The 21,385-nt window shown below is 44.5% G+C and overlaps 1 protein-coding gene across 4 annotated transcripts in view; it reads right to left on the bottom strand.

The window, feature by feature from the left end:
* The window catches only part of LOC121001282 (myosin-9-like), a 95,851-nt gene that overhangs the window by 50,474 nt on the left and 23,992 nt on the right, over nt 1–21,385 (bottom strand). For all 4 annotated transcript variants that reach the window (XR_005779021.1, XM_040432277.1, XM_040432276.1 and 1 more), the window contains exons 5-6: nt 12,420–12,534; nt 1,586–1,770 (exon numbers count right to left, since the gene is read on the bottom strand). Coding sequence is in view for 3 of the 4 variants with exons in the window: in XM_040432277.1 (XP_040288211.1) it covers nt 1,586–1,770; nt 12,420–12,534 (300 nt within the window). In the remaining variant the exon portion in view is untranslated. The remainder of the gene's footprint in view (nt 1–1,585; nt 1,771–12,419; nt 12,535–21,385) is intronic.

Raw genomic sequence — 21,385 nt, 5'->3', positions numbered from 1 at the left:
TTCAAAGTAGCCACCTTTTGCTTTGATTACTGCTTTGCACACTCTTGGCATTCTCTTGATGAGCTTCAAGAGGTAGACCCCTGAAATGTTTTTCACTTCACAGGTGTGCCCTGTCAGGTTTAATAAGTGGGATTTCTTGCCTTATAAATGGGGTTGGGACCATCAGTTGCGTTGAGGAGAAGTCAGGTGGATACACAGCTGATAGTCCTACTGAATAGACTGTTAGAATTTGTATTATGGCAAGAAAAAAGCAGCTAAGTAAAGAAAAACGAGTGGCCATCATTACTTTAAGAAATGAAGGTCAGTCAGTCAGCCGAAAAATTGGGAAAACTTTGAAAGTAAGGGCTATTTGACCATGAAGGAGAGTGATGGGGTGCTGCGCCAGATGACCTGGCCTCCACAGTCACCGGACCTGAACCCAATCGAGATGGTTTGGGGTGAGCTGGACCGCAGAGTGAAGGCAAAAGGGCCAACAAGTGCTAAGCATCTCTGGGAACTCCTTCAAGACTGTTGGAAGACCATTTCAGGGGACTACCTCTTGAAGCTCATCAAGAGAATGCCAAGAGTGTGCAAAGCAGTAATCAAAGCAAAAGGTGGCTACTTTGAAGAACCTAGAATATGACATATTTTCAGTTGTTTCACACTTGTTTGTTATGTATATAATTCCACATGTATTAATTCATAGTTTTGATGCCTTCATAGTCATGAAAATAAAGAAAACTCTTTGAATGAGAAGGTGTGTCCAAACTTTTGGTCTGTACTGTATATATATATATATATATATATATATATATAAATCCGGAAAAAAGAGCGGCACTCCAAAAAATGAAAGTAAAAGCAAGTGAACCTTTATTCACCCCAGTGGTGCAACGTTTCGGCTCTAGTCACGAGCCTTCCTCAAGCCTTGAGGAAGGCTCGTGACTAGAGCCGAAACGTTGCACCACTGGGGTGAATAAAGGTTCACTTGCTTTTACTTTCATTTTTTGGAGTGCCGCTCTTTTTTCCGGATTTATTCATCGGGGATATCAGCCTATTCCCCTAGGGACGTGCACCCGCAATTTCCCTCTGTAGCTAGTGCCGCCATTTTTCTCTCTCTCTCTCTATATATATATATATATATATATATATATATATATATATAAAATAGGTTTTATCATTTGTGTTGACTGTTACAGAAAGACAATATTCTGTATCTAACTTTCAATGGTATAGTACTGCCAAAGGCAGAAATCAAAAAAACTATTTACTATTTTTAGAAAAATTATAGAAGCGTCCCTTTAGAGCAAAGTTTCTGGACGATCGAGGTTCTGCCATGTCCAGCGACTATATAATCTTAAATTTATGTGGTCCACTGACAAATATCTAAAGTCTACAGTAAAAATTATCAACATAGTAAAAAGAAATCAGACGTAAAAGTGGAGCCTCGGAGGTCCATGTGGGTGGCTCTTCAAAATATTAACAAAATTCAGGGTTTGTGTACTTTCTTGTGGCCTCCCGGACCTCAGCACTGCATAAGCGCTGAGAACTGTCCTGCCCTGACCTAGAATAGATCATTGTGCTATTGTAAGGAGGCAGACATTATTACTTGTGTTTGCAGGAGGAGGAGGTCTCGGTCTTTCTCCTTCCCACTGTGAATGGTGCTGTGCAACTGATGAAGAATGCTCTTCTGTTCCTCCTCTTTATGTGCAAGATCTTGTACAGAAACATCTGCCAGCTTCTTTAGTTGGGTCACATCCTCCACCAGGACGCTCTTCTCTCTCATACTGGCATCTGAAATGGAAAGACAAGACTGAATTATTTTTCACCTGACCGGGAAGACCAGTCCAAACATCTATAAAACTGCAAATATCAACAAAATGCCAAAGCGGGTGCCTGAAGGTTTAGCTACACACATCTGAGGTAGAACTAATGGTAGAAACTTGAATAAGCAGTTGGGAAGTCCTATCTTCCACCAACAAGCTAAAGAACTGATTGAGGAATGAAAACTTCTTCATGATTTATGACATTTCCTTAGAGACCAAAGAGGGCGTGAAGGGGAAGAGGATGGATGGAGCAAACAGGACCTTTAGAGTACGTCTTATGGCTTCTCGCTGTACATATAAAAGCTGCCTTCTAAAATTCACAATTATTGTGTTTCCTACACATCTGCGATAAAAGAAGGACAAACTTCAGGTTAGAATTTCTTGGAAACATAGGTACCTTTAAGAAAACTCGGCTAAATCTAGTGGACAGCTCATGCTACATATTGGGAGACATAATTACAAGGCACTTTTTAAAAGGTTGGACACTTACTCACAAGACAGCCACCTATTGGTGGCAACAGAAAGCGTTTTCTTCCTTCTGGAAGAGTTACTGTGCATGCTTTTTTGTATGGAAAATTCAATTAAGGGGGTTTTCTGGGACTTTCATATTGATGGCTATTAGTATGCAATCTGCACTGGTCAGATTCCTGGCCCCGGTCAAGTGAATGGGAGCAGCGCTGCAGTAACCAGTTCTAGCCACTATACAACGGACACAGATTTCTAGTTTCTTATTAGTGGGGGTTCTAGAAGTCTGATCCCAATGTATCTAATATTAATGGCGTATCCTAAAGATAGGTCATCAATATAAAAGTCCCAAAAACCCTTAAAGGGGTTTTCTCACTTTGGTAAATAGCATTTACAGTATCATGTAGACAAAGTTACTACAAGGCACTTGTATTTTTATTTTCCATATTGTCTCCTTTGCTGGCTTGATTCATTTTTCCACTGCCCATTTCCAGGAGTTACGACCACCCTGCAATCCAGCTGCTGTGGTTGTGCTTGCACATATTGGGGTTGGCCAAGTATAAGAGTTATCCCCTGTCCAGTGGTCATCCCCCCACCAATCCCAAGAACAGTATGGTCCCAGTGGTCTCGTCGTGATGGAGTGACAGGCCAAGCATGCACCCTGCTGCCTTATTTATTCTCTATGAGACTGCTGGAAGTAGTCAATCGCGCGTGCTCAGCCTGCTGATCCTTCAGGATGGGAACTTACCGATCAGTTAGTTAGGAGATAACCTTTATACTTGGCACAAACTCTTTAATGCTGACAGCTATCTCTCCCGACTCCCCCGTACACATTCAGCTCGACTGAATGTCTATGTGTATTCTATAGGGAGAGCAGAGAAAGCCCATGCTCTGGCGGTGGCTTATCGCTCAGGAGAACAGAAGGATCGGGGGGAAATATTTGGAAGCTCCCCACAAATATCAGACTGTTGGCCGAACCCGCCGTTCTCGGCCAACAGCACACTAATATGTATGGGGGCCTTAACAGAATGGGCTTTGATTCATGTTTCATTAGTAGTACATGTTGACTCTAATAAAGAGTCTGTTGTCTTACAGGACCATGAATGAAAAGCCTCTCATGACCTCCAGTATCAACGCTCCATTATTGGGAAGTATAATAATCTTACTGTCCAATGCGCCCCTCCTTGTAAACTGGGTTTTGATAATTCTCAAATTTATTATGTATCTTTTCCCGTCAAATCAACCACAACTCCGCTACTCACTTTTTCTTCTTAAGACTTCATTCACCATAGTCATTTTCTTATGTATTTCTCCAGTGAGCTCATGTCCCTATCTCTCACTAAACCTTCCACCTACGGTATGAACCTATAAAATGGATGGCGCCTTTGTCCGATGATTTGGCTGGTGTCAGGAGAAAAAACGTACAACGTCCAAGAATCTATATATGGAAAATCTATTCAATGCTGCTCCTTGGAAAAACTGCAAAGCATGAGTGCGCCTCTACTGCCCCTTGAGGGTGGAGGTGTAGCGTTACACGCCGTCCATTCAATGTCTGGGTCTGCTGGCGTGAGGGTATAGCCACACGGGTGGAATTTCCATTGCAAGATCCATAAAGGTATATGCACGTGGTGATGTAACTTATGTACATTTTCTGTGTGGATTTTTATGCGGTTTTCGGTTTCTGTAATTTGCGCATTTTGAAGCAGATTTGCCCCAGCTCTCATCCTTTGCATTTCAACGAATGAAATCTGCGCTGAAAATCCACACAAACAACTGACAGGCTGCATATTTCAAAATCTGCACCGCAGGTCGATTTCCACACGTACAATTTCCCCACCGTGTACATGAGATTTTGATAATCTCATCTACTTAGACAGTACTTTATTACGCTGGGGATATTCTGCGCAGAATACGCCCCTTGTGCATAGACCCTTACAATTCCACTGCAAAATCTGCATGCAGTACATGCGGATGTGTCACGGATTTCACCCAATGCACTGCAAAGGGTGAAATCTGCGGTGGAAATCTCTATCATGAATTGCCTTGAGGGTACATGCACACGAGGCAGATTATGTCAGTTTTTTCAGCGTGTTTTTTCGTGTGGAAAAATGCAGCATAACACAATACCAGCAAAGTGAATGAAATTTGCTAAATCTCATGTCCAATCTTTAAAGTTCGGAAACTGACCTGACGTGCAGATTTTATAATCTGCAGCATGTCAGTTGTCTGTGCCAATCCGCACCTTATGTAGCGTTCAATGGGGTTGTTAACATAAACAGAAAATCCGCGCCAAAGTCAACAACAAGAAATGCACAAAAAATGCACCAAAACCACAATAAATAACGCAGATTTAAGTGCTTTTTTTAATGTGGTTTTCATGCAGATTTTCTGCATACAAATATGCAACATATGGGTACCATGCAGACTATTTACGGTTTTTCCCCGCAGATTTTCGTGCAGAAAAACCAAAGCGTAATCAGTACCAGCAAAGTGTATGAAATAGACAAATCTCACGTACACTTCGCTTTTTTCTTAGGTGTGGAAAATGACCAGCTGTGCGAATTTTTAAATCTGTTGTTGCACTTTTCTTGTGCGGATTTCACCCTACATTCACACAAACGTATTTTGTTTCCGTGTCCGTTCCATTTTTTTTTTGTGGATTCATTTCAATGGGTCCGCAAAAAATGCGGACAGCACACCATGTGCTATCCGCATCCGTATGTCCGTTCCGTAGCCCCGCAAAATAGAACATGTCCCATTCTGGTCCGTTTTGCGGACAAGGATAGACACGGTTACAATGGATCCGCAAAAAACACATACGGTCGTGTGAATGTAGCCTTAATGGAAGAAAAATCTGTATCAAATCCGCACCAAAAACATGATCAACAGTGTGGATTTATGTGCGGTTTTATGTGCGGATTTGGTGCACACGGTGCAGATTTGTGTGCAGAAAAGCTGCAAGAAATTTGCACCAAAAACACACAATAAATTTTCAGTATTTATCACAGTTTTGCGTGGCTTTTATGTGTTTTTTGTTGCAGATTTTCTGCTTTTGTTAACAATTTCATTGACGTCTATGGGGAAAACCCCTCTACAGAAGGTGCAGGATCCCACGAATAACTGACATGCTGCAGATTTCAAAATTCCATTTCCACACAGGAGGGAAAAGCAAAGTGTACATGAGCTTCATCAAATCTCATTCAGTTTCCTGGTACTGTATTATGCCGCAGGTTTTCTGCATGAAAATCCGGACGTAAAAAACGCACGTAATCCGGATTGTATGCAGTTACCCTAACATTGCTGTTTGCAGTGCCTCTCTGCTCACAGAGCGGGGTCTACAGCAGAAGACCACCTCTATGACATCCATGTGCCCTAATGAAGTCTGTGTACAGGGTTCCTGGTCAGAATTTCTGGCGCAGTCACATTACATCCAAGTGCAGGGTCCGTGATTTGCAGGAGAGTAAAATGTAAACACACTTTGCATTGGGGGTGTATAATCAGTTAGGCCCCTTTTACACGAGCGAGTTTTCCGCGCGGGTGCAATGCTTGACATGAACGCATAGCACCCGCACTGAATCCTGACCCATTCATTTTAATGTGTCTGTGTACATGAGCGCTTTTTTTCACGCATCACTTGTGCGTTGCGTGAAAATCGCAGCATGTTCTATATTCAGCGTTTTTCACGCAGCCCTGGCCCCATAGAAGTAAATGGGGCTAAGGGAAAAACACACTGCGTCCGCAAGCAAGTGCGGGAGCGATGCGGTGCGGGAGCGATGTGATGCGTTTTTCACTGATGGTTGCTAAGAGATGTTGTTTGTAAACCTTCATTTTTTTATTACGCGCGTGAAAAACGCATCAAAACGCATTGCACTTGCACAGAATAAACTGAACAACTGAACGCAACCTCAGACAAAACTGACTGAACTTGCTTGCAAAATGGTGCGAGTTTCACTGAACGCACCCTGAACGCATCCGGAGCCAATCCATCACGATCGTGTGAAAGGGGCCTAACTGTAAGGCCTCTTTCACACAAACGATAGGTCCGGATGCGTTCAGGGTGCGTTCAGTGAAATTCGCACCATTTTAAAAGCAAGTTCAGTCAGTTTTGTCTGCGATTGTGATATCCAGAACCAAACCCGGACTTCTTCACTGAAGTTCGGGTTTGGGTTAGGTGTTCTATTCATTTTATTATTTTCCCTTATAACATTCTTAATACAGAATGCTTGCTAAAATGTGGATTGAGGGGTTAAAAAAATACAAAAAATTAACTCACCTTATTCAATTGATCGCGCAGCCGACATCGTCTTCTTGCTTCTTCTTTCAGGACCTGCGTAATTGCGCTCACCACGTGGTAAGCGTGGTGACGTCAGCGCAGGTCCTGCTGAATGAAGATAGAAGATTTAGCAGGACCTGTGCTGATGTCACCACGTGGTGAGCGCAATTACGTCATCAAAGATCCTTTTGCAGGTCCTGAAAGAAGAAGCAAGAAGACGATGTCGGCTACGCAATCAATTGGATAAGGTTTTACTAAGCATTCTGTATTAAGAATGCTATTATTTTCCCTTACAGGGAGTGCAGAATTATTAGGCAAGTTAATTTTATTATTGAACAACAACCATGTTCTCAATGAACCCAAAAAACTCATTAATATCAAAGCTGAATATTTTTGGAAGTAGTTTTTAGTTTGTTTTTAGTTTTAGCTATTTTAGGGGGATATCTGTGTGTGCAGGTGACTATTACTGTGCATAATTATTAGGCAACTTAACAAAAAACAAATATATACCCATTTCAATTATTTATTTTTACCAGTGAAACCAATATAACATCTCAACATTCACAAATATACATTTCTGACATTCAAAAACAAAACAAAAACAAATCAGTGACCAATATAGCCACCTTTCTTTGCAAGGACACTCAAAAGCCTGCCATCCATGGATTCTGTCAGTGTTTTGATCTGTTCACCATCAACATTGCGTGCAGCAGCAACCACAGCCTCCCAGACACTGTTCAGAGAGGTGTACTGTTTTCCCTCCTTGTAAATCTCACATTTGATGATGGACCACAGGTTCTCAATGGGGTTCAGATCAGGTGAACAAGGAGGCCATGTCATTAGATTTTCTTCTTTTATACCCTTTCTTGCCAGCCACGCTGTGGAGTACTTGGACGCGTGTGATGGAGCATTGTCCTGCATGAAAATCATGTTTTTCTTGAAGGATGCAGACTTCTTCCTGTACCACTGCTTGAAGAAGGTGTCTTCCAGAAACTGGCAGTAGGACTGGGAGTTGAGCTTGACTCCATCCTCAACCCGAAAAGGTCCCACAAGCTCATCTTTGATGATACCAGCCCAAACCAGTACTCCACCTCCACCTTGCTGGCGTCTGAGTCGGACTGGAGCTCTCTGCCTTTTACCAATCCAGCCACGGGCCCATCCATCTGGCCCATCAAGACTCACTCTCATTTCATCAGTCCATAAAACCTTAGAAAAATCAGTCTTGAGATATTTCTTGGCCCAGTCTTGACGTTTCAGCTTGTGTGTCTTGTTCAGTGGTGGTCGTCTTTCAGCCTTTCTTACCTTGACCAAATCTCTGAGTATTGCACACCTTGTGCTTTTGGGCACTCCAGTGATGTTGCAGCTCTGAAATATGGCCAAACTGGTGGCAAGTGGCATCTTGGCAGCTGCACGCTTGACTTTTCTCAGTTCATGGGCAGTTATTTTGCGCCTTGGTTTTTCCACACGCTTCTTGCGACCCTGTTGACTATTTTGAATGAAACGCTTGATTGTTCGATGATCACGCTTCAAAAGCTTTGCAATTTTAAGAGTGCTGCATCCCTCTGCAAGATATCTCACTATTTTTGACTTTTCTGAGCCTGTCAAGTCCTTCTTTTGACCCATTTTGCCAAAGGAAAGGAAGTTGCCTAATAATTATGCACACCTGATATAGGGTGTTGATGTCATTAGACCACACCCCTTCTCATTACAGAGATGCACATCACCTAATATGCTTAATTGGTAGTAGGCTTTCGAGCCTATACAGCTTGGAGTAAGACAACATGCATAAAGAGGATGATGTGGTCAAAATACTCATTTGCCTAATAATTCTGCACTCCCTTATAAAGGGAAAATAATACAGTGAATAGACTTTAATGGGGTCCGGGGTTGCTCATCCCCATCATCTCCTAGCAACCATGCGTGAAAAATTGCACCACATCCGCACTTGCTTGCGGATGCGATTTTCACGCAACCCCATTCATTTCTATGGGGCCTGCGTTGCGTGAAAAACGCAGAATATAGAACATGCTGCAATTTTCACGCAACGCACAAGTGATGCGTGAAAATCACGGCTCATCTGCACAGCCCCATTGAAGTGAATGGGTCCGGATTCAGTGCGGGTGCAATGCGTTCACCTCACGCCCGTGTAAAAGGGGCCCAAGTGTATTTTTCATAGCGGAATTTCCCAAGAGCTTAGTGAGACATCCGTTGAAGCTGCTGTTCCCTCACGTCACCTTTATTACTGGGTTCAGTAACTCAGCCGTGTGGTGTCACGTTACAGCAGAAGCCTCCACATATGTCCCAGCCACCTGACAACCACACACTCTAACGGTTGTCGTTACGGAATCCTTACTTGTTGGTTTACTACTGGGAGAATAGGCTTTTTTAACCATTTCTAGCCATAACGTCACCTGGCTTCACTTATCCACCTGTTCGCACGTATCCATCACGCGACAACCACTTTAAAGGGAATCTGTTACCCCTCCTGACATGTCTGTTCTAGTAAAAATTCTGAACCATCTTTTCTTATAACTCCATGGGGGAGATTTATCAAACTGGTGTAAAGTAGAACTGGATTAGTTACCCATAACAACCAATCAGATTCCTCCTTTCATTTTTCACAGCTCCTTTGATTGGTTGCTATGGGCAACTAAGTTCTACTTTACACCAGTTTGATAAATCTCCCCCTATGTTGTGTCGTTCCTCTACTATACCGCCTAGAAATGTATGCATAAATTGACAACTGGTTGCGACCATTCTCCTTGTCAAAGGCTTGTATCCCAACACTGCCAGCGCTGACTGGACAGTATCAGACTCTAGGAACACATACCCACATACCCATGGTAACACCTAGTTGTCAATTTATTCATACATTTCTAGAAGGAATAACAGAGGAACGACCTAAGAAACAAAGCTCCAGAATTGTTATATTGTGGGGGATGCAAGGTTTGCTAAAACAGATATGTGCCATGTGCGTTCCGGTATCTGCAATTTGCCAACCGCAAAAAACTTGCGGTCGTCTGAATGGACGCTTAAAAGGTTAAAAGTGGTTTTCTGAGATTTTTGAATTTTTTTACTGATGACCTATCCTCAGGATAGATCATCCGTATCAGTAAATCCTTATAGGCTGTCAGTATCTGATTGGCAGGGGTCCGTCACCTCTTACTTCCGCCAGTCAGCTGTTCTGCAATAGCTCCTGTATTGGAAGTTGATGCCGAAACGACACATCTCTTCGCCTTGTGTGGTGGCTAGAGCTGGGTACTGCAGCGCTGCTCCCATTCACGTCACTGCTACTGCAGAACAGGTGATCAGGGGGGGGCGCCGGGAGTCGGGCCCCAGCCAATCAGATATTAATGACTTATCATGAGGATAGGCCATCAATATAAAAGTACATTTCCGTGAACTATGGTACATTTAGACCAGTGTTTTGCAACCTGTCGTATGTGTACCCGAAGGGGTATGCGTTGCAGGTTGAGGGGGTACACAAGACTGCCCTAGCTGTCAGCAATGTTTTATTGCTGGTTCGTAGGGCCTCTTAGGATTAAGATGTATTGTTGTCCTCAACACCATAGGCAAGCATTATTACTTCTGGGGCATACTACGGTACGCTCATGCCGTCTGAACCTCAAAAACATCTCTAGAATCTGCCCCTTTCTTACTGTGGAAACAACAAAAACTCTTATTGTTGCCCTGATCCATCCCGCCTTAATTATTGTAACTCATTACTGATTGGCCTCCCCCTCACCAGATTCTCCCCTCTCCAATCTATCCTGAACGCAGCAGCCAGGCTCGTCTATCTGTGTAAGGCCTCATGCACACGACCGTTGTTGGGTTCCGTGTCCGTTGTTCCGTTTTCCGTGATTTTCTGCGGACCCATTGACTTTCAATGGGTCCGTTGAAAACTCGGAAAATGCACCGTTTGTCATCCGCGTCCGCGATCCGTGTTTCCAGTCCGTGAAAAAAATATGACCTGTCCTATTTTTTTCACGGACAATGGTTCGCGGACCCATTCAAGTCAATGGATCCGTGAAAAAACACGGAGGCACACAAGATTGTCATGCGCGTCCGTGATCTGTGTCCGTTTTTTTCCTATCATTTTCAAGGCAAACTTGACTTAGATTTTTTTTTCACTTTTCATGTCTGGTGATCCTCCAAAAATCAAGGAAGACACACGAAAAAAAAAACGGAAACGGATCACGGAACAACGGAACACCGTTTTGCGGACTGTGAAAAAATACGGTCGTGTTCATGAGGCCTTAGGCACACTTCAGACTTCAGTTATTTCCATCAGTTATTGTGAGCCAAAACCAGTAGTGAAGCCTCCACAGAGATAAGGTGTAATGGAAAGATCTGCACCTGTTCTGTGCTTTTGACCCGCACCTAGTTTTGGCTCATAATAACTGATGGAAATATATGACCATATAACTGAAGTGTGAACTCAACTTATCCACTACTCCGATGCCTCCGCCCTGCCAGTCATTGCACTGGTTGCCCATACATAACAGAATTCATTTTAAAATGCGCATTCTCCCCCACAAAGCCCTCCACAGTGCTGTACCCCTGCATCTCCTCCCTCATCTCTGAATACCATCCTACCCATGCTCTCTGTTTAGCTAATGACTTACTACAGACATCCACTGTAATCCGAACCTCTCGCTCCAAGACTTCTCCCGAGCTGCACCAGTTCTCTGGAATGCCCTACCCCAGGGAATTAGGGCAATCTATTACATCCACAGTTTTTAGGTTAGCCTATCGCATCCCCTGATCTAACCCTTCACCCCGACCTTCAGAATGAATCCTCTGAACCTGATCTATCAGTATCTATCAGTCTGATTCTAGATAATTGGGCTGTGTGAAGGTGCTGCAGATCTTTCATGCATCACACTAAATCACTGTTTCTGGGTATCATCCTGTGAAAACAGCACAACCTGCTGCCCAGAGACAATGCCGCTGTATGAGGACAAGTGATCGCTTAAAGGGAGTGTGTAAGAATGGGAGTGGGGGGCAAAATCCCCTATTCTGCTGGACCTGCAAATGGAAGATGACTTACCTTCTCCCTGGCTCCCCGCTCCTTCTTCTCCTGGCCTGCGATGCTTCATTTATGTCAATATCCAGTTTGACATCACAGTAGTCAATCACTGGCTGCGGCGGTAACTGGCTCCCCTTGTGTCATGACAAATGGTCACATGTCGCAAGGGGAGCTGGACACAGCTGCAGCGAGGTCATACTGGATGTTGACATGGATGAAGCCCAGAGGATCACCACAGGCCAGGAGAAGAAGCAGCAGGAGACGGTGCTAGGAAGCAGGTACGGTAAGTTATCTTCCCTTCGCAGGTCTGGCAGAATGGGGGAGGGGGAGGGGATGCCAAAACCCGCCCTATTCTTACACAACCCATCTAAGGCCCTTTTAATCTGCTTACTAGTAGGAACACTGGTAGTGATAATCTGTCTGTATAAAGGTGCCGCCGATTACCTGATGAAGTTCATCGGGTAATAGGGTTGCTCATGCAGTCAACTAAATCATTATTTGACGGCAGCAGATCGCTCCATCTAAACAGCCTCTGATTCTGTATATTTTCAGTGCACCTTTATCTACAAAAAATGTAAGAAGGTAAGAAGCTTTTGTATCCGGAAAGACAATACAATGAAGTGATAGGGATTATTGTACCCGAGCTGAGAAGACAGAGCTTCCCTGCAGAGATCTGTCCTTCTCACACTGCACCGTGCTCCCAGTCTGGAGAAACACTCACCACAACAGGTGGCCCCTGTCCCCCAGACATTTGGTGTCTCGTTTCCATTCTGTTAGGGGCACACCCGCTATTTAAGAAGGAGACAGAAGAGGAGAAACAAAGAAAACCCCATCTGCATAATGAGACTACCTGAGATATCCTGCAGGCGCCTTCGCTGGGACTCCACCTCTGCTTTCAGTGCTCTGATGGTGGCCTCTTTCATGCCCAGCTCCACCTGCATGCTGTTAATCTCAGACTGCAAGTCCTAGAGGGAGAAGAATATACACTATATGGGTGGTTACAGACATGGCGGCAGGTTTTCTGGCAGTTTTTTCTGGCTTCTTTCTACAGAAATCCATGTGTAAAACCACCCTAATGGTACAACCCAACAGTGCGGCTGGCGGTATACACCCATGCCACACCCACCTACAGCAACCAATGGCCATACAATTTTTCCCGCAAAACTGTGCAGTCATTGGCTGCTGACGGTGGGCGTGGTCATATACAACCAGCTGCACTACCGGGTCATACCCTTAAGATATTTTCACATGTAATGGTTGCGGTGCAGTTACAACTACATTGCATGCATGCGTGTGAATTTGGGACAGAGCATGCAATACAGGGTACTTCACGTGTGACAGATTACCTGCAGCAAAGTAGTAGCCAGCCTACAACTGCAACTTTCAGCAGGCACTGCTATACACAGATTGCTTGGACATACTGGGAGTTGTAGTTCTGCAATATTGGGAAAGCCATAGGTTGGAGACCACTAATATATATAGCATGATATCGCTGCAATGTGTTCAAAGATTTGGGATGGATTCAGTAAACCTCTTTGGGTTCTGGGGGATGAAGGCACTAGAAGCTTGTCTGGATCCAAGTAAAGATCATGTCCGCCATGATTATTGTCCACTCCCGTGCTGCTTGATTGACAGGGCCGGGCTATCTGGTGCCTGCACCAGATAGTGGTGCAAGGCAGAGGCTCTGCTTCCACCTATGGTGCACCAATTGTGCATACGCCACTACACTTCTGGGTAGTGGCGCATGAACAGTCACTGCTCCAGTGGCGGAAGCAGAGCCTCTGCGCTTGCATCACTACCCGAAGCCGCAACATAGGTGTGGAATTGTCAGGGCCGGGCGAGATGTTCAGTTCTGTCAATCAAGCTGCAGGGGGAGCGTTCTCAGCTTTGGGGACCCGTCACAGGTGCAGAACACTGCTTGATGAGACAAATCCATTCATCTATACTCTATACAAGATTTCAGATCTCTAAGGCAAGGGCTACACTGGGCGCGCAACACCTGTCACGGCCAGGATGGATGAGTAGCGGTGATCCCGTAGAAATGAATGGGATCACCGCAGCAGTCACAAGAAATCCAACACAACATTCATTCCTATGGGATCACCGCTGCTCAGTGATCCTGGCCGTGACCAGTGTCGCCCTTGAAAATCAGTTCCATTCACCGCGCTTGCCGCCCCATTCAAATGAATGGAATTGATTTTCAGTCACAGAGTTCTACAAGATCCACCGCGTGTGAAGACAGCCTAAGAGCATCAGAATTTGTTGAGGAAAATTTCTGCCACTGAAAATCAGTTCCATTCATTTGAATGAAGCTTTCAGAAATCCATGAGCTTCTCGCCAAAATGACCCAATTCAAATGAATGGCAGCATGAAACGGATTTTCGGTCGCTGAAATCTCTGCAACAAAATCCATGCGTGCAACCGTGATTGTTCCCAGACCTGCATTCACTAATGAAGAACACAACAACATTCAGTCTTTAGGGTAATATAGGTTCCATCTTTTTGTAGAACATGCATTGGGTCTCATCCATCTGCAAAGATGCTTAGACAAGACACTGATGAGTACCATATATCACCGTGAAGTCCTAACCTAAACATTACTGACGCCCCCATATTGCGCCCCCTTTCAGCTTTCGTTCTGTGTCTCTCCCCATTAGGCCTCTTTCACACTACCGTTTTTTTTTTTTTCCGTTTTGCGGGCCGTTTTTTTGCGTTCCGTATACGGAACCATTCATTTCAATGGTTCCGCAAAAAAAAAACGGAATGTACTCCGTATGCATTCCGTTTCCGTATTTCCGTTCCGTTGAAAGATAGAACATGTCCTATATTTGGCCGCAAATCACGTTCCTTGGCTCCATTAAAGTCAATGGGTCCGCAAAAAAAAAACAGAACACATACGGAAATGCATCCGTATGTCTTCCGTATCCGTTCCGTTTTTTGCGGAACCATCAATTGAAAATGTTATGCCCAGCCCAATTTTCTCTATGTAATTACTGTATACTGTATATGCCATACGGAAAAACGGAACGGAAAAACGGAACCGAAACGGAAACAAAAAAACGGAAAAACTGATCTGTGAAAAACGGAACGCAAAACACTGAAATCGACATACTGTAGTGTGAAAGAGGCCTTACTCTGAATCGTCTTTCCATCTCTATCAGTCTTGCGGCACACTGTGCATTGTGTGTTGCCCACCTGCTGAGTGCCACACAGAAACGTACTGCTTTCCACACGTGGCCCCCGTCTGTGACTGTGTGCTTCAGAGTCATTATGTGAAGGATCATATATTGTTCTTCAAGGGTTTTCAACTAACAAACTAGCACAAAATCACCTAAACACACAACCCTCTGGGCACAGACGTCGTAAACGAATGTACTGAGTGTACAGTATAGTAAATGTATTCATGTGGATCTATTGATCAGTGCCAAAAGAAAAGGCAATTCAGAAGCAAAGACAAAAAGGTGAAACAAAGAAGAGATAAGTCCTTGTGAGACACTTGGGCGGCGGTATGCTATACGGAGGCAGCAATGCAGGCAGCAGTCTGGACTATGTTGGAAACCCTTGAGCTGCACTTGGCAGAGGAGAGAACTATAAACCCCCACATCCTATAACAAACCATTTATGGTCACATTGCGCTGTAGTAACTCGTGTCTCCTTCTGCTGGATACGAGGTCTACACGTCTACAAGGAGCCTTCATTGTTTATACGCTGCTGTCTAAGTTCCCGGACAGAAGTCCTTGCAGACGCCTCCTCAGTGCTGTCTGCATTCTGTACCAGCAATTCTTCTATTAGTGCTACTGCCCAATATACAACGTAAGGCTAAATTCACACGACCGGAAGTATTATGCAGTCTGCAAAATGCGGATCCGCAAAATGTTGCATCCTTTTTTTTGTTGCAGACGCATTGCCTTCAATGGGTCTTGAACTGCATTTTCTGGCCAAAAAAAATTGACATCTTTTGCGGAACCGACATATGAATGCCGAAAGCACACAGAAGGTGTCCGTTCTGCAAAAGATAGAACATGGCCTATTTTGGGCCACATTTTGCGGACAGTAAAATACATACAGCCGGGTGAATATAGCCTAATAGTGCTGCAGTAATAGTATATAGAAAACCATAAAGGAGATTTAGCGAAACTGTTGTAAAGATAACTGGCTTAGTTGTCCGTAGCAACCAATCAGAATCCGCCTTTCCTTTGATAAACCCCCCCTCCCTTGTTCTCAGTTTTCCATTCTTAAAGGGGTTGTGCAGGATTTTACTACTAAAGGCCTATCCTCAGGACAGGCCATCAATATCCAATTGGTGGAGGTCTCTCCATACCCCCGCCGATCAGCTTTTTTAGAGTAGCTCCATCCACTGTGTAATCATGACCGGCAGGTGGACCCTGAGGACTGGTTAATGCAGCACTGCTCCTGCTGATGTGCGGGGTGTCAGACCACCGCCGCCCAGATACTGATGGCCTATCAATACTAAAGGCCGAGGAGCAGCCCATGGTTGGGAAGGAAGCATTCTCCTCCACAGTGTGAGGACAAGGGGTCACTATTGTGATCGCTCGTCCTCGTACAGCTGCACTGTTTCTGGGCTGCAGATAGATGTTTAGACAGCACGATCTGCCGCCCAGATACGATCATTTATGTGAACGACAGGATCACCCGATGGATGAGCGTTTTGCTTCTTCATTGGGTGATCGGCGGCACATTTACACAGGCAGATTGTCAGGAACGAGCGCTCACAGGAACGAGTATCGAGCAGTGTAAATCCACTTTAACAACCTCTTTTCTGAAGAAAATGGGGCAGATTTACTAAAGTGTAGACCAGCGCTATGTTTATCACAGTGGCTGGATGATAAATCCAGTGAATGTATAGACACTTCTGTCTAACTTTGTACCAACTATGAAAAAAGTGTTCCTCTCTGGTTACTGGTTCTGCAGAGATCATATTTACAGCGCCAGGGAATGACCAGCGCTTTAATAAATAATAATGGTACATCCTATGGTACATCCTATGGTACATCCCATGGTACATCCCATGGTACACCCTGTGGTACATCCTATGGTACATCCTGTGGTACACCCTGTGGTACATCCTATGGTACATCCCATGGTACACCCTGTGGTACATCCTATGGTACATCCCATGGTACACCCTGTGGTACATCCTATGATACATCCTATGGTACACCCTGTGGTACATCCTATGATACATCCTATGGTACACCCTGTGGTACATCCTATGGTACATCCTATGGTACACCCTGTGGTACATCCTATGGTACATCCTATGGTACACCCTGTGGTACATCCTATGGTACACCCTGTGGTACATCCCATGGTACATCCCATGGTACACCCTGTGGTACATCCTATGATACATCCTATGGTACACCCTGTGGTACATCCTATGGTACACCCTGTGGTACATCCTATGGTACACCCTGTGGTACATCCTATGGTACATCCTATGGTACACCCTGTGGTACATCCTATGGTACACCCTGTGGTACATCCTATGATACACCCTGTGGTACATCCTATGGTACATACTATAGTAAACCCTATGGTACATCCAGTGGCGTACATAGAGAAGTAAGGGTCCCATAGCAATAATCAAACCAGGCCCCCCACACAGGACAGAAGGTTTCTGCCTAAACCCTTTTCAATGACCATTGGGCCATTTTGCCACGGCCTCATTTGCTAAAAGTTGTTCCTTTAGAGAGTAGAGTCCTGACCAAATTTTCACCTCCAGTAGAAGAGGAGATAATCCCAACTAAGACTGGGCCCCCTCTTGCCCTGGGCCCCATAGCAGTTGCATGGTCTGCCGCTATGGTAGTTACGCCCCTGGGTACATCCTGTGGTCCATCCCATGTTATAGTACACCCTATGGTACACCCTATGATACATCCTACAGTACACCCTATGATACACCCAGTGGTATACCCTATGTTACATCCTATGGTACATCCTATGTTACACCCTATGGTGCATCATATGTTACAACCTATGTTACAACCTATGTTACACCCTATGGTCCATTGTATGGTCCATCCAAAGGTTCATTCTATGGTCCATCCGATAGTACACCCTATGGTGCATCCTATGTTACACCCTATGGTCCATCCAAAGGTCCATCCTATGTTACTTCCTATAGTACACCCTATGGTCCATCATATGTTACATCCTATAGTACACCCTATGGTCCATCCTATGTTACATCCTATAGTACACCCTATGGTCCATCCTATGTTACATCCTATAGTACACCCTATGTTACATCCTATAGTACACCCTATGGTCCATCCTATGTTACATCCTATAGTACACCCTATGTTACATCCTATAGTACACCCTATGTTACATCCTATAGTACACCCTATGGTCCATCCTATGTTACATCCTATAGTACACCCTATGGTCCATCCTATAGTACACCCTATGTTACATCCTATAGTACACCCTATGGTCCATCCTATAGTACACCCTATGTTACATCCTATAGTACACCCTATGTTACATCCTATAGTACACCCTATGTTACATCCTATAGTACACCCTATGTTACATCCTATAGAACACCCTATGGTTCATCCTATGGTCCATCCAAAGGTCCATCCTATGTTACATCCTATAGTACACCCTATGGTCCATCCTATGTTACTTCCTATAGTACACCCTATGGTCCATCCTATGTTACATCCTATAGTACACCCTATGTTACTTCCTATAGTACATCCTATGGTCCATCCTATGTTACATCCTATAGTACACCCTATGTTACATCCTATAGTACACCCTATGTTACATCCTATAGTACACCCTATGGTTCATCCTATGGTCCATCCAAAGGTCCATCCTATGTTACATCCTATAGTACACCCTATGGTCCATCCTATGTTACTTCCTATAGTACACCCTATGGTCCATCCTATGTTACATCCTATAGTACACCCTATGTTACATCCTATGGTCCATCCTATGTTACATCCTATAGTACACCCTATGTTACATCCTATAGTACACCCTATGGTCCATCCTATGTTACTTCCTATAGTACACCCTATGGTCCATCCTATGTTACATCCTATAGTACACCCTATGTTACATCCTATAGTACACCCTATGTTACATCCTATAGTACACCCTATGGTTCATCCTATGGTCCATCCAAAGGTCCATCCTATGTTACATCCTATAGTACACCCTATGTTACATCCTATAGTACACCCTATGGTCCATCCTATGTTACTTCCTATAGTACACCCTATGGTCCATCCTATGTTACATCCTATAGTACACCCTATGGTCCATCCTATGTTACATCCTATAGTACACCCTATGTTACATCCTATAGTACACCCTATGTTACATCCTATAGTACACCCTATGTTACATCCTATGTTACATCCTATAGTACACCCTATGTTACATCCTATAGTACACCCTATGTTACATCCTATAGTACACCCTATGGTCCATCCTATGTTACATCCTATAGTACACCCTAGTGTACATCCTACGGCCACAGCCATGTAGAATAGTATGTCAGATAAGAATGGCAGGCTGGCCTGGTTCTTGGAAGTGCAGGATGTTTGCTCTCCATCTCAGGGACCCCAGAGGATTCCCTGCGAGTGCTTTGTACCAAGAGGAATTAAACCCTCCATTAGCCACACTTTACAATCGAATGCCTCATAGAGCCAGACAGATTAGATTTCAAGCCACAGAGTAATATTCTGAAAATGATCTGCACATGATTAGCACAGCACGACCAGTGATTTATGGATTACAAGAAACACGGTGACCTCTGGGCGAAGGTGAGGTGCTGGAAAAGGACTTTTATCTCTCCATCATTTTCTAGGTGCACGCGTGAATGGAGAGGAGGAAATTTTACTTCTCATTTTCTAAGATGTTCAGAAAGTTCTGCAACTGAAAATCAGTAAGAAAAATATCTGAAATAAAGTGGCCTAAATGGGAGGAAATGCCTAAAAACCCCAAACACTGTGGCGTGTTTATAACCGGGGGAGCAATTCCTCCTCATGTGGTCCGTTGCTAACGGCAATCCCCAGCAACAAATGCATACAATGGAGGAAGTCGGCAGCGGACCACATGCACCACAATGGCATCCTACACAAGATGGGATAATGTGTGGATGCAAATATAAAAATACATAAATCACTGCGAAGGGTGCACCACAATGATATGCAACGGACAACTCTGGCTAATCCCTCAAGCTGATGTTAAGAACTGAGACTTTAGCCAATGTATTCCTGTCAGAAACACATTGGAGCCCTTTTGCACCACCGTCAAGGTACCTCAGCGTGGCACGGGTTCCTGCCACTAGACTACCTACGGAGTGTGAACACGGTCTGAGAGGTGCTAAGATACAACTTACAGCCAAGCTCCCACATACCTCCATAGTGAGATCACTCAGGTAGTGGGAGAGGGGATAGGGCTGCAAGCCACGCTGAGATACCTTGACGGTGGTGCACAGGGGCTCCGATGTGTCCAATTCCTGACAGGAATACATTGGCTAAAGTCTCAGTTCTTAACATCAGCTTGAGGGATTGGCCAGTGTTGTCCGTTGCCTATCATTGTGGTGCACCCTTCGCAGTGATTTATGTATTTTTATATTTGCATCCACACATTATCCCATCTTGTGTAGGATGCCATTGTGGTGCATGTGGTCCGCTGCCGACATCCTCCATTGTACGCATTTGTTGCTGGGGATCGCCGTTAGCAACGGACCACATGAGGAGGAATTGCTCCCCCGGTTATAAACACGCCACAGTGTTTGGGGTTTTTGAGCATTTCCTCCCATTTAGGCCACTTTATTTTAGTTATTTTTCTTGATATGTTTAGATATGTGGGAGCTTGGCTGTAAGTTGTATCTTAGAACCTCTCAGACCGTGTTCACACTCCGTAGGTAGTCTAATGGTAGGAACCCATGCCACGCTGAAGTACCTTGACGGTGGTGCAAAAGGGCTCCGATGTGTCCCTGACAGGAATACATTGGCTAAAGCCTCAGTTCTTAACATCAGCTGTAGGGATTAGCCAGAGTTGTCAGCTGAAAATCAGTAAGCCCAAGGATTCACCAGGGTTAAGAACTCGCAGCGTTCACGTGTATTACATCCGGATGCTGCGGACGCAAAATCTTCCAGAAAAAGATACACACCAGACTTGGATTTGAAAGTCTGCAGCATGCCTAGAATCCACTCTGGAAGGGATTTTGATGCAGTATTTTCATACTACATTGCACTGTATTGTAATTCCCACCATAATTGTATATAGAGTACTGCACAATGTAGGGAATGGGGTTTAAACCACAAATCCACGGAGAATTCCAGTCAGGGCTCAGGCCCACGAGCGTGATGGCTCAGTGCCCGTGCTGTGGACCGCAAATAGCAGTCCACAATGCACGGGCACTGGCTGTGTGCTCTTTGTTTGCAGATGCGGACCCATTGACTTGAATGGTTCCGTGATCTGCAGGATACAGTCAAAGATAGAACGTGTTCTATCTTTTTGCGGTGCGGAGGCACGGACCAGGAAGCCCACAGAATCGCTTCGTAGTGCTTCTGTGGGCTTCCGATACGTGCCTCTAGTCTGCAAAAGATAGATGAAGTCCTATCTTAGGTCGTATATCTGGTGGATCGCGGACCCATTCAAGTCAATGGGTCCGCAAACGAAAAAGCACATGGCCAGTGCCGGTATACAGCGGACCGCTATTTGCAGGAACTAAGCCATTATGCTCGTGGGCATGAGCCCTCAAGCTGCAAATGTTTAAATCTGCTGCAGTCCTATGAGTAAACCCTATTACACGGGTGA

This window comes from Bufo bufo, chromosome 5 (genome assembly GCF_905171765.1).
Source record: "Bufo bufo chromosome 5, aBufBuf1.1, whole genome shotgun sequence".
Lineage (NCBI taxonomy): Eukaryota > Metazoa > Chordata > Amphibia > Anura > Bufonidae > Bufo > Bufo bufo.
Note: the sequence above shows the minus strand (reverse complement) of the source record. Positions and strands in the feature narration are given on the sequence as shown.